The sequence below is a fragment of the Pseudophryne corroboree genome, chromosome 11 (genome assembly GCF_028390025.1).
Source record: "Pseudophryne corroboree isolate aPseCor3 chromosome 11, aPseCor3.hap2, whole genome shotgun sequence".
In the NCBI taxonomy this organism is placed as follows: domain Eukaryota; kingdom Metazoa; phylum Chordata; class Amphibia; order Anura; family Myobatrachidae; genus Pseudophryne; species Pseudophryne corroboree.
In genome coordinates, this window is record NC_086454.1 from 338,800,449 (window position 1) to 338,814,723 (window position 14,275).

The 14,275-nt window shown below is 45.7% G+C and overlaps 1 protein-coding gene across 2 annotated transcripts in view; it reads left to right on the forward strand.

Moving 5' to 3' along the window:
* Positions 1-14,275, forward strand: part of HYDIN (HYDIN axonemal central pair apparatus protein) — a 478,199-nt gene that overhangs the window by 256,488 nt on the left and 207,436 nt on the right. For both annotated transcript variants that reach the window (XM_063945857.1, XM_063945858.1), the window contains 2 exons: positions 454-637; positions 7,217-7,358. In XM_063945857.1, coding sequence (XP_063801927.1) covers positions 454-637; positions 7,217-7,358 — 326 coding nt within the window. The remainder of the gene's footprint in view (positions 1-453; positions 638-7,216; positions 7,359-14,275) is intronic.

Here is a 14,275-nt window from a genome sequence, read left to right on the forward strand (position 1 = left end):
GGTTCCAGGTATACATAGTGTCTTATGAGTGACAGCTGCTGTGAATGACTGGCTCCAGGTATACATAGTGTCTCCTGAGTGACACCTGCTGTGAGTGACCGGCTAAAGGTATACATAGTGACAGCTGCTGTGAGTGACCGGCTCCAGGTATACATAGTGACAGCTGCTGTCAGTGACTGGCTTCAGGTATGCATAGTGTCTCCTGAGTGACAGCTGCTGTGAGTGACCGGCTCCAGGTATACATAGTGTCTCCTGAGTGACAGCTTCTGTGAACGATCTCTAAGTGACAGCTGCGGGTTGCTGATCTCTGATTGACAGCTGCGGGTTTCTGATCTCTGAGTGACAGCTTGGAGGCGCTGATTTCAGGGTGACAGCTGGGAGAGGCTGATGTGTGACAGCTGTTGGGCGCTGTTCCCTCTTTGGTGGTAATTAACTTCTGTCCTTCTTTCTCAGCTGAACGACTGTTTCCGGGGTGTAGTGTTTGATGGCCTGGACACACTTTTTGCCCGGAACACGCCCGCCGCACTTCGCATTGTACTGAAGGCTCTGAATAAACGAAAGCATATATATGTCATTGACCTATGCCAGGATTATATGACCATGATGACACGCGAGAGAGTCCAGAGAGAGCAGAGAGGTAAAGTATTGCCGGTATTACTGTATGTTCCACGCTGTGCTAGTTCCTAGCAAGGTACCAGAGATGATATAGGAGGAATGGACATCAAGCAGTATGGTCTTACTGTCTGTGGGTGGATCCTGGTGTACTGTATATAGTTCCTATCTGATGGTTAGTGGATCCTGGTGTACTGTGTATAGTTCCTGTCTCATGTTTAGTGGATCCTGATGTACTCTATAGAGATCCTGTCTCACGGTTAGTGGATCCTGATGTACTGTATATAGTTCTTGTCTCATGGTTAGTGTATCGTGATGTACTCTATAGAGATTCTGTCTCACGGGTAGTGGATCCTGGTGTATTGTATATATATTCTATCTGATGGTTAGTGGACCCTGATGTACTGTATATAGTTCCTGCCTCACGATTAGTGGATCCTGATGTACTGTGTATAGTTCCTATCTCACGGTTAGTGGATCCTGATGTGCTCTGTAGAGATCCTGTCTCACAGTTCTTGGATCCTGGTGTACTGTATATAGTTCCTGTCTCACGGTTAATGGATCCTGGTGTACTCTATAGAGATCCTGTCTCACGGTTATTGGATCCTGATGTACTGTATATAGGCCCTCATTCCGAGTTGTTCACTCGCTAGCTGCTTTTAGCAGCATTGCACACGCTAAGCCGCCGCCTACTGGGAGTGTATCTTCACAGCAGAATTGCGAATAGAAAATTCTTAGCAGTTTCTGAGTAGCTCGAGACTTACTCCTACACTGCGATCAGTTCAGTCCGTTTCGTTCCTGGTTTGACGTCACAAACACACCCAGCGTTCGCCCAGACACTCCCCCGTTTCTTCAGACACTCCCGCGTTTTTCCCAGAAACACCCACTTCATGTCAATCACACTACGATCACCAGAACGATGAAAAATCCTCGTTAGGCCGTGAGTAAAATACCAAACTTTTGTGCTAATTTACTTGGTGCAGGCGCACTGCGAACATTGCGCATGCGCAGTTTGCGACTAATCGCTCCGTAGCGAAAAAAAATAACGAGCGACCAACTCGGAATGACCCCCATAGTTCCTTTCTCATGGTTAGTGGATCCTGATGTACTGTATATAGTTCATGCCTCACGGTTAGTGGATCCTGATGTACTCTATAGAGATCCTGTCTCACGGTTATTGGATCCTGATGTACTGTATATACTTCCTTTCTCACGGTTAGTGGATCCTGGTGTACTGTATATAGTTCCTGTCTCACGGTTAGTAGATCCTTATGTACTCTATAGAGATCCTGTCTCACGGTTAGTGGATCCTTATGTATTCTATAGAGATCCTGTCTCACGGTTAGTGGATCCTGATGTACTGTATATAGTTCCTGTCTCACAGTTAGTGGATCCTGATGTACTGTATGTACTGTAGTTCCTGTCTCATGGTTAGTGGATCCTGATGTACTCTATAGAGATCCTGTCTCACATTTAGTGGATCCTGATGTACTCTATAGAGATCCTGTCTCACGGTTAGTGGATCCTCATGTACTCTGTGTGGATCCTGGTGTACTCTATATAGATAGTGTCTCACAGTTAGTAGATCCTGGTGTACTCTATAGAGATCCTGTATCACGGTTAGTGGATCCTGATGTACTGTGTAAAGATCCTGTCTCACGGTTAGTGGATCCTGGTATACTCTATAGAGATCCTGTCTCACGGTTAGTGGATCCTGATGTACTGTGTATACCCTATCTGACAGTTAGTGGATCCTGGTGTACTGTATATAGTTCCTTTCTCACGGTTATTGGATCCTGATGTACTGTATATAGTTCCTGTCTCACGGTTAGTGGATCCTGGTATACTCTATAGAGATCCTGTCTCACGGTTAGTGGATCCTGATGTACTGTGTATACCCTATCTGACAGTTAGTGGATCCTGGTGTACTGTATATAGTTCCTTTCTCACGGTTATTGGATCCTGATGTACTGTATATAGTTCCTGTCTCATGGTTAGTGGATCATGATGTACTCCATAGAGATCCTGTCTAACGATTAGCGGATCCTGGTGTACTCTATAGAGATCCTGTCGCATGGTTAGTGGATCCTCGCACTCTATAGAGATCCTGTCTCACAGCTGGTGGATCCTGGTGTACTCTATAAAGATCCTGTCTCAAGGTTAGTGGATCCTGGTGTACTGTATATAGTTCCTGTCTAACGATTAATGGATCCTGATGTACTCTGTAGAGATCCTGTCTCACGGTTAGTGGATCCAGGTGTACTGTATATAGTTCCTGTCTCACGGTTAATTGATCCTGGTGTACTCTATAGAGATCCTGTCTCACGGTTAATGGATCCTGGTGTACTCTATAGAGATCCTGTCTCACGATTAATTGATCCTGGTGTACTCTATAGAGATCCTGTCTCACGGTTAATGGATCCTGGTGTACTCTATAGAGAAAACAAGAAAAGAGAAGGAAAAGGCTGTACTATCGGTGCACACACTGAGGAGTGATTTGATTATCACTTCTCCTTAAAACTTAATTTTCATTATTATTATCATCATAAGAATAATGTGAAATATCTTTATTTAAACTGCAAGTTGAGGCGAAACATAGAGGATAAAATTATTGACATAGACAAAACATACAAAAGTGTAATGAAAGTAATAAATGTGAATAAAGATTAAAAATGTGTGTCAGTGTGTTTTATTCTATTGTCCTAACAATATGGTATGTATCCTACGTTGAGCCAGTAATCAATTTTTTCTAATTCATCCACACTATGTCTACCAATGTCAATCTCACTCTTTAGTGATACGCAATCATTTTATAGGAACTGTATTCCTGTACATTCTCATGGGATATATTAGTGGGACATTGACAGTTGGTATATATGAATCTTGAATTCCTATGGTATAGGCGGTGTATCAGGGAGTATAGGTCTTGTTAATATTACAATAATAATTCGAAATTATATGTTGAGTTCAGACCAAAACACATAAATCAATTATTGCTGCATCTGATTTGAATATAGGACGCTTTAACCGCTGTTAATTTATCATTCAGGTCATTTGCAATATTCGGTAATCATACTATGTTGGGATGTTGTTATGGTGAATATAGTGAGCGTAATACACCGTCCAAAAGATATATGTATATCTCTCCAATCAAGGTGATGCACTAGATCAAATTCAAATGTGTAATACACCTTAGAGGATATATATCTCTCTTAATATTCAATGTCAGTACAAGTTTGATATGTGATAGTTAGGATAATTTGGTGTTCACAAAATTATTGTCCTTAGAGGGAAAGCATCCTCATTATTTAGGACTCGTGGCACCTTCTCGACTAATCACAATCAGATCCGTACATGTAAAAGTAGTTAATACACTTCAGCTTATATATGGTGAAACCTCATTATGAGGTGTATCACTGGATCAATAAATTATGCACCACCCTTATATATCCAGAGTCTATTAATATAGGAACGGTTTTTATTTATTCTGCATATTTCATAGATAATATAAGTTTAAGTATTTATTTCATTCTTATAGCTCACTATTAACACTTCTCAGCTATATACTCCTTAAATAATTATGAATATTAATGTTACAACATTTGTTGCAATTATCTGCTGAGTTCTATCCTAAACATCACACAGCATGAATTTCTCCTGTGTGTACACAGTGTTTCACTGTTAGCATGTCTCAGCTGTGTATTCATTAAATAGTTGTAGATGTTAATGGTGTACTGTATATAGTTCCTGTCTCACGGTTAATGGATCCTGGTGTATTCTATAGAGATCCTGTCTCACGGTTAATGGATCCTGGTGTATTCTATAGAGATCCTGTCTCACGTTTAATGGATCCTGGTGTACTCTATAGAGATCCTGTCTCATGGTTAATGGATCCTGATGTACTCTGTAGAGATCCTGTCTCACGGTTAGTGGATCCTGGTGTACTCTGTAGAGATCCTGTCTCACGGTTAGCGGATCCTGATGTACTCTGTAGAGATCCTGTCTCATGGTTAGTGGATCCGGGTGTACTCTATAGAGATTCTGTCTCATGGTTAATGGATCCTGATGTAATCTATAGAGATCCTGTCTCACGGTTAGTGGATCCTGGTGTACTCTGTAGAGATCCTGTCTCATGGTTAGTGGATCCTGGTGTACTCTGTAGAGATCCTGTCTCACGGTTAGCGGATCCTGGTGTACTCTGTAGAGATCCTGTCTCACGGTTAGCGGATCCTGATGTACTCTGTAGAGATCCTGTCTCATGGTTAGTGGATCCGGGTGTACTCTATAGAGATTCTGTCTCATGGTTAATGGATCCTGATGTAATCTATAGAGAAGAAATACAAAAGGGATTTTTCCCACGCACTCTGCTGGATGTTAGTAAGAAGAACTATATACTATGTAATAATAGGAAATTTAGAGCTCTTCGTTACATATGTTTTGCAAAAGATATGATAAGCCTCCAGGCCACTTCACGGCTGCTCTATTGCTGGAGGTCCCTAACTAAGCATAGGTCCAAGGCTTGGACCCCACAAAGTCGGCTCAGGCCTGACCACCCCAGGGCAGCACACCATTGAAATACTAAAGTGTTAATATGTGTTAAGAAAGAAGCAGAAGCTATGGGTTAGAAAGTGCTACAAAAATAAGGGTGTTAATAAAATACTCAAAAGAGTAATATTAGTGAAAAAATAGGAGTGTTACATAAGTGCTAAATAAATAATATGGCATGCTACCCCAAGGTGGCCCAGCCCCACCAGACCCGGGGGTACCACTCCCCAAACCCATACACAGCATAATAATAATAACATCCACTATGGGTCATACAATTGCTTAATATATGGCCACATGATAATGGCACATACAGAACATATCCAGATTGAGAGCTAGTTTACCTGGAGGCACCCCTGTATCCTCCAAATGGCACTACAGGACCCAGCATGCCCTCCTAATGCTGGCTCCATCTATGCCTCTCTGAACTGCAATAAATAGTGGAAAACTGCTCTAATCAAGCTGGTAACAATCCCCAGGTGCTGCGGGAGGGGGTTACTCTAGACAAGAAATACAAAAGGGATTTTTCCCACGCACTCTGCTGGCTGTTAGTAAGAAGAACTATATACTATATAATAATAGGAAATTTAGAGCTCTTCGTTACATATGTTTTGCAAAAGATATGATAAGCCTCCAGGCCACTTCACGGCTGCTCTATTGCTGGAGGTCCCTAACTAAGCATAGGTCCAAGGCTTGGACCCCACAAAGTCGGCTCAGGCCTGACCACCCCAGGGCAGCACACCATTGAAATACTAAAGTGTTAATATGTGTTAAGAAAGAAGCAGAAGCTATGGGTTAGAAAGTGCTACAAAAATAAGGGTGTTAATAAAATACTCAAAAGAGTAATATTAGTGAAAAAATAGGAGTGTTACATAAGTGCTAAATAAATAATATGGCATGCTACCCCAAGGTGGCCCAGCCCCACCAGACCCGGGGGTACCACTCCCCAAACCCATACACAGCATAATAATAATAACATCCACTATGGGTCATACAATTGCTTAATATATGGCCACATGATAATGGCACATACAGAACATATCCAGATTGAGAGCTAGTTTACCTGGAGGCACCCCTGTATCCTCCAAATGGCACTACAGGACCCAGCATGCCCTCCTAATGCTGGCTCCATCTATGCCTCTCTGAACTGCAATAAATAGTGGAAAACTGCTCTAATCAAGCTGGTAACAATCCCCAGGTGCTGCGGGAGGGGGTTACTCTAGACAAGAAATACAAAAGGGATTTTTCCCACGCACTCTGCTGGCTGTTAGTAAGAAGAACTATATACTATGTAATAATAGGAAATTTAGAGCTCTTCGTTACATATGTTTTGCAAAAGATATGATAAGCCTCCAGGCCACTTCACGGCTGCTCTATTGCTGGAGGTCCCTAACTAAGCATAGGTCCAAGGCTTGGACCCCACAAAGTCGGCTCAGGCCTCTGTAGAGATCCTGTCTCACGGTTAGCGGATCCTGATGTACTCTGTAGAGGTCCTGTCTCATGGTTAGTGGATCCGGGTGTACTCTATAGAGATTCTGTCTCATGGTTAATGGATCCTGATGTAATCTATAGAGATCCTGTCTCACGGTTAGTGGATCCTGGTGTACTCTGTAGAGATCCTGTCTCATGGTTAGTGGATCCTGGTGTACTCTGTAGAGATCCTGTCTCACGGTTAGCGGATCCTGGTGTACTCTGTAGAGATCCTGTCTCACGGTTAGCGGATCCTGATGTACTCTGTAGAGATCCTGTCTCATGGTTAGTGGATCCGGGTGTACTCTATAGAGATTCTGTCTCATGGTTAATGGATCCTGATGTAATCTATAGAGATCCTGTCTCACGGTTAGTGGATCCTGGTGTACTCTGTAGAGATCCTGTCTCACGGTTAGTGGATCCTGGTGTACTCTGTAGAGATCCTGTCTCACGGTTAGTGGATCCTGGTGTACTCTGTAGAGATCCTGTCTCACGGTTAATGGATCCTGATGTACTTTATAGAGATCCTGTCTCATGGTTAGTTGATCCTGGTGTACTCCCATGTGTCACTGTGCTCTGTCTGTTACAGATGAGGCGTTGCTGCGCGCCCAGGAGGAGGAGAAAGCCATGATAGAGGCGATGGATGAAGAGGAATATGATCAGTTACCTGCAGAGGAACGAGCACGTATCGATGGACTGCGCCTCAAAGCTGTGCGGGAACGGAAAAAAAGGTCTTATCTGTCATATATCCTCTCCTCTCTTACTTCACATATGTGTAACTACATCTGCGCCGTTATAGTTAGTAAATACTGAGGAAACGGAATGCTGCAAACCTCACTTTGTGTCAGAGAGATTTGCCCTCTCTCTGAAGGGGGAGAGTTATCAACGCTTGGAGAGAGAAAAGGTACTAACCAATCACCTCCTTTCTTTCTTCTAGCACAGTCTGTAACATGGCAGTTAGGAGCTGAGTGGCTGGTACTTTTTCTGGTATCCGGTCTTTAGGTCGACCACTATTGATCGACCTGCATTAGGTTGACATGGTCACTAGGTCAACATGGCAAAGGTCGACACATGAAAAGGTCGACATGAGTTTTTCAAATTTTTTGAACTTTTTCATACTTTACCATCCACATGGACTGCAATTGGGAACGGTAACCTGCCCAAAGCATGGCGAGGGGACACGGAGCACTAATTGGGGTTCCCGGTTACTGTACGGAAAAAAGACACGTTTTTTTTTTTTTTTTAAACTTCATGTCGACCATTTCACCGGCTTTGCGAGGTGTCAGAGCCGCTTCTCCGCTGCAGGACCACTGTCCTGAGAGGTTGTTTGTTCAGCGGGACACTGCACCTTGGCTGTCTCAATCGCAGCACGCCGCACACCCCTAACAGCCTGAAGGCGACATCGGTGGTGAGTACAAACCAGGGGCTCCTCAAGAGGTGTCCCCCGGTTCAAGGTGCGGCTGACACGCAGGGGAGGCATACAGGATCCTCCTGGGGGGGACCCGCTATAGCCCCGTGTACACCGGCAGCGGTTTAGTGAAAACTTGCATTTATGTTGTTTTACACTGTTTGTGTGAATGTGTATGGCGCTATTGTTATTGCAATCATGGTAAAACAGAAGTTGTGCAGTATGTGTAACACCAGATTCTCCCCTCTATCATCTGGCTCCATTTCATGTGAACAATGCAGTCAGTCCTCACAAATCATTGAGTCGGCTGGGGTGGAGGGTCCAGTCAAAACTATGATGTCTGATATGTCATCTCAGCTCACTGCAAATACCCATAAAACTCAGCAATTACAGCAGGCTGTTGCAGACCTGGCTGCTAGGGTAGATGTCCCCCATCACCCCTTTAGGTCCACAAAAACGTGAATTGCCTGCATTACTCTCAGATTCTCAGGAAGAAATACAAGAGGATGGGGAGGACGTGGTCCCCATTGGTGGGGATCCCCCTTCAGCACAGGGTATTGAACCCCTCATTCTGGCTATACGGGATGTGTTAAAACTCCTTCTAGAGGACGTTGCTATACAGCAGTAGCTTTTCCTCACGCAAAACAAACTTTGTGTCACTTTCCCTGATTCTACTGAATTAGATTACCTATTTAAGTTAGCCTGGAAAAATCCAGACAAAAAATACCAGGTCTCCAAACGGTTTTTGCACACTTTCCCATTTGCTCCTGAAGGCAGGAAATTCTGGGAAGTACCCCCAGCTGTGGACGTATCAGTATCTCGCCTCTCTAAGAAGACGGTACTGCCGGCCCCGTTCTCCTTTACCATAAAGGACCCTGGAGATAGAAAAATTGAGACTACACTGAAGTCTGTCTACATGGCAGCAGGTGTATCACAGAGACCGGTCATTGCAGGTTGCTGGATGACCCATGCCATTCATACATGGGCTACTCAGATTCTGGAGGGCCTTTCAGGGGATATGTCCCTGGTTACTACGGTGACTCTCCTAAAACACATTCAGGACACTGCACGCGTCCTGTGTGACTCTCTCAAGGAGATAGGCAATATCAATGCTAGGAACACTGCTATGGCAGTGTCAGCGCGCAGGGCCTTGTGGTTGCGTCAGTGGGTTGCGGACGCAGAATCCAAGCGCAATGTGGAGTCTCTTCCATTTTCAGGGGAATGGCTCTTCAGGGGAGAACTGGATGCGTTGATCTCTAAGGTTACTGATGGGAAATCTAAATTTCTCCCCTCTGGGGCCCCGCCAGCTAGAAGGACCTATCCGGGGCCGTCTACTCAGTCCTTTCGGTCCACCAGATTTCGATCTAGGGCCAGAGGTGCCTCCAATGCGGCTAGAGGCACCAGAGTTAAGCCTAAGAAACCAGCCATTGCCGGCTCTCATGAACAGAACACCAGTTCAGCTTCCACTAAAACCTCAGCATGACGGTGCACGCCCACCCCGAGGGGATCTCAAGGTGGGAGCTCGGTTACGTCACTTCAGCCACATCTTGGAAAGTTCCTGCCAGGATGCCGGGGTCAGAGAACTCATATCTCAAGGCCACAAGCTGGAGTTTGACTGTGCTCTTCCCCAACGGTTTTTCAAATCAAGCTTACCAGCTTTGGAAGATTTGTGGGCTACGCTGCTGCTGGCCATCAACAAGTTGGGTCAGTCACAAGTCATTGTTCCAGTACCACTGCAACAACAAGGGCAAGGTTACTACTCCAATCTGTTCGTAGTGCCGAAACCAGACGGGTCGGTAAGACCCATTATGAATCTGAAGTCCTTGAACCCTTACCTAAAGGTTTTCAAGTTCAAGATGGAATCTTTGCAAGCAGTGATTGCAGGTCTGGAAGAACAGGAATTCCTGGTATCCCTGGATATCAAGGACGCCTATCTCCATATCCTGATTTGGCTTTTTCATCAGGCCAGCTTATCTGAGGTTTGCTTTGCTGACCGCTTGCTACCAGTTCCAGGCATTACCCCTTGGCCTGTCTACAGCTCCGAGGGTGTTCATGAAGGTGATGGCGGAGATGATGTTCCAGCTCCAAGTCCAGGGGCTCACGATTGTCCCTTACTTGGACGATCTCCTGATAAAGGCAAAATCCAGGGAGCTTCTATTGCTCCATATAGATCGCACTATCCAGCTTATGTCTCATCATGGGTGGATCTTCATTTACAGAATTCCCACCTGGAGCCATCTCAGCAGCTCCTGTTCTTGGGAATGATCCTGGATACTGTGGCACAGAAAGTGTTCCAACCAGAGGACAAAGTGAGAACGCTCCAAGAGATGGTCCGCATGGTTCTCCGACCTGCTCGAATATCCATCCATCTTTGCATAAGATTGTTGGGATTAACGGTGGCCTCGTACGAGGCAATCCAGTATGGTAGGTTCCACACCAGAACATTTCAATTGGATGTCATGAGCTAGTGGTCCGGTTCACATCTTCAGATGCAACGGGTGATTCAACTGTCACCTCAGGCCAGGATTTCTCTCCTGCAGTGGCTGCAGTCTTCCAACCTCCTGGAAGGCCGAAGCTTCGGGATTCAGGATTGGATCCTCCTCATGACGGATGCAAGTCTTATAGAATGGGGTCCTGTCACCCAAGGGGCTCCATTCCAGGGCAGGTGGTCTGCCCACGAAGGCCTACTTCCGATCAACATTCTGGAATTTCGGTCAATCTACAATGCTCTGATTCAGTCCTTTCCTCTGCTCAAGGATCGGGCAATCCAGGTTCAGCTGGACAATCGACAAGGAGGGACAAAAAGCAGCGCCTGCATGCGAGAAGTGTCAAGGATACTCCTCTGGGCAGAAAGAAATGCAAGAGCACTGTCCACGATCTATATTCCGGGAGTGGACAACTGGGAAGCGGATTTCCTGAGTCGTCACAATCTCTACCCAGGAGAGTGGGGGCTACACCTTCGGGTGTTTCAGCAGATCATTGACAGGTGGGGTTGCCCACAAATCGACATGATGGCGTCTCGCCTCAACAAGAATCTTCGCTGCTATTGCTCGCGATCCAGGGATCCTCAGGCAAGTGCAGTAGATGCTCTGACGTCGCCTTGGCCATATCGGCTGGTCTACCTATTTCCTCCAATTCCGTTGATCCCGCGGGTGCTCAAGAGGCTCAGACATCAATCAAGGTGTTCAGGCAATACTGATTGCCCCGGATTGGCCTGGAGAGCTTGGTACATGGATCTTCTGGGCATGTCCGTAGAAGACCCTTGGCCTCTGTCGCTAAGAAGGGATCTTCTTCAACAAGGACCATTCGTCTACCCGGACTTACGGCGGCTTCATTTGACGGCATGGAAGTTGAGTGGAACATCCTAGCTCACAAGGGCTTTTCCAAAAAGGTCATTGCTACCATGGTTCAGGCCAGGAAACCTGTGACGTCAAAAAACTATCACCATATATCTGGAAGAGGTATGTGTCCTGGTACGCGGAATGAAATTATCAGCCTGCGCAGTTCCATTTGGGGCGGTTCCTCCGTTTCCTGAAGGCTGGTGTGGATAAGGGCTTACGTCTGGATTCCATTAAGGTCCAGATTTCAGCCCTCTCCACTTTCTTCCAGAAGAAACTGGCAGTGGAAGTTCAGACCTTCTTGCCTTATCGTGTAAAAGTCCATATTTGGTCGGTCTTTTACGAGGACAGAGCAGAGCTCAGGACTCGACAGCAGTTCCTGCTGAAGGTCGTCTCTGTGTTGCGTTTGAATCAACCTCCTTGTATTTCCACCTAGTTCTGGCGCTTCTGCTCCTCCGGAGGCATTGGATTCTGTGCGAGCCTTGAAGGTCTATATCAAGAGAACGTCTAGAATCAGACGGATTCCTTGTTCGTGCTGTATGATGTGCAGAAGAAGGGTTGCCCTGCTTCAAAGCAGTCCATTGCTCGTTGGCTTAGGCTCACTATCCAACAGGCCTATGTGCACGCAGCTTTGCCTGTTCCACAGTCTCTGAAGGCCCACTCTACTAGATCAGTGGGGTCTTCCTGGGCGGCTGCCCGTGGGGTCTTGGCCCTGCAACTGTACCGGGCTGCTACCTGGTCGGGGAAGAACACCTTTGTGAAGTACTACGGATTTGATACCCTGGCCAAAGAGGATACCCAGTTTGGGCAGGCGGTACTGCAAACGTCTCCGCCCGTTCCCGCCCGTTCTGGAAGCTTTGGGACGTCCCCATCGTACTAATGTGTCCCGAATATCCCTTATGGATGCTAGAGAAAATAGGATTTTAATACCTACCGGTAAATAATTTTCTCGTAGTCCATAAGGGATATTGGGCATCTGCCTTAGTACGGTGACTTTCTGCAGGTGGTCTGTTGTACGTTACCTGCTCAGCTGTTGCTGTTTTGTTGCCAGCCGTTGCTGGTCGAGTTTATGTTATTAGTGTGTTGGTGAAAAATCTCACTACTCCTTGTTATTCAATTCCTTCTCTCGAGTATGTCCTTTCTCCTTCGGGCACTGTTTTTACCTATAACTGCCTGTGGAAGGGGGCATAGAGGGGAGGAGCTAGCACACCCAATTGAAGAAATTTAAAGTGCACTGGCTCCTTTGGACCCCGTCTATACCCCATCGTACTAATGTGTCCCCAATATCCCTTATGGACTACGAGAAAAGGATTTACCGGTAGGGATTAAAATCCTATTTTTCTTATACAGGTTGAGTATTCCTCATCCAGAAATGTGTGCAGAACAATATTTAGTGGAATCTATAAAGTTTACAATACTTTTGAAATTAACCATACATATATAATAACCCAAATATTATAATGACCCAATTCAGACATTGATTGTTTAATTATTAAAGATTATAGGTAATTGCAGGGATAGGTGAAACATCCTACATGCACTCAGCAGGCCCTGGACCTACTGTATGGGTAAAAACTGTGGGGCGCAATCTTCTTGGAGGACGTCTAAGGATAGTAATAAGCGCTGTTATGTAGATCTACTTTTATAGAGCGATATCTGGTGTAATATACTGTGAAGCTAGTTCTAGCTTATACATGGTTAAATGTGCTTCATATATATTCCTTTAACATATCTCTCTCTCTCTCATCGCTGTCTTTCGCTTATCTCTCAAATCTCTGTCTCTTGTCTTTCTCTGTCATCTCTCTCATCTCTATCTCCTTAGTTATTTTTTCTCTTTATTTCACCTCTCTCTCTTTCTCATCTCGGTGTCCTCTCTCTCAGTTGTCTCTTATCTCTGTGTATTTCACCTGTCTCTCTCACATATCTGTCTTTCATCTTATTCTCTCATTCATTTCGCTATCATCCTTCTCACTCATTTTGCTCTCATCTTTCTCTCACTCTATTCTTTCTCTCATCCCACTCTAATTTTTTTCTCCCACTAATCTTTCTCTCTCTCATCTCGCTCTCCTCTTTCTCTCTCGCTCTCCCCTTTCTCGCTCTCCCCTTTCTCTCGCGCTCATTTTTCTCTCTCATCTCGCTCTCCTCTTTCTCTCTTGCTCATCTTTCTCTATCGTCCTAGTGGATGCTGGGGTTCCTGAAAGGACCATGGGGAATAGCGGCTCCGCAGGAGACAGGGCACAAAAAGTAAAGCTTTAGGATCAGGTGGTGTGCACTGGCTCCTCCCCCTATGACCCTCCTCCAAGCCAGTTAGATTTTTGTGCCCGGCCGAGAAGGGTGCAATCTAGGTGGCTCTCCTAAAGAGCTGCTTAGGAAAGTTTAGCTTAGGTTTTTTATTTTACAGTGAGTCCTGCTGGCAACAGGATCACTGCAACGAGGGACTTAGGGGAGAAGAAGTGAACTCACCTGCGTGCAGGATGGATTGGCTTCTTGGCTACTGGACATCAGCTCCAGAGGGACGATCACAGGTACAGCCTGGATGGTCACCGGAGCCTTGCCGCCGGCCCCCTTGCAGATGCTGAAGTAAGAAGAGGTCCAGAATCGGCGGCAGAAGACTCCTCAGTCTTCTAAAGGTAGCGCACAGCACTGCAGCTGTGCGCCATTTTCCTCTCAGCACACTTCACACGGCAGTCACTGAGGGTGCAGGGCGCTGGGAGGGGGGCGCCCTGGGAGGCAAATGAATACCTAATTTGGCTAAAAATACCTCACATATAGCCTCCGGAGGCTATATGGAGATATTTAACCCCTGCCAGAATCCGTTAAGAGCGGGAGACGAGGCCGCCGAAAAAGGGGCGGGGCCTATCTCCTCAGCACACAGCGCCATTTTCCCTCACAGAAAGGCTGG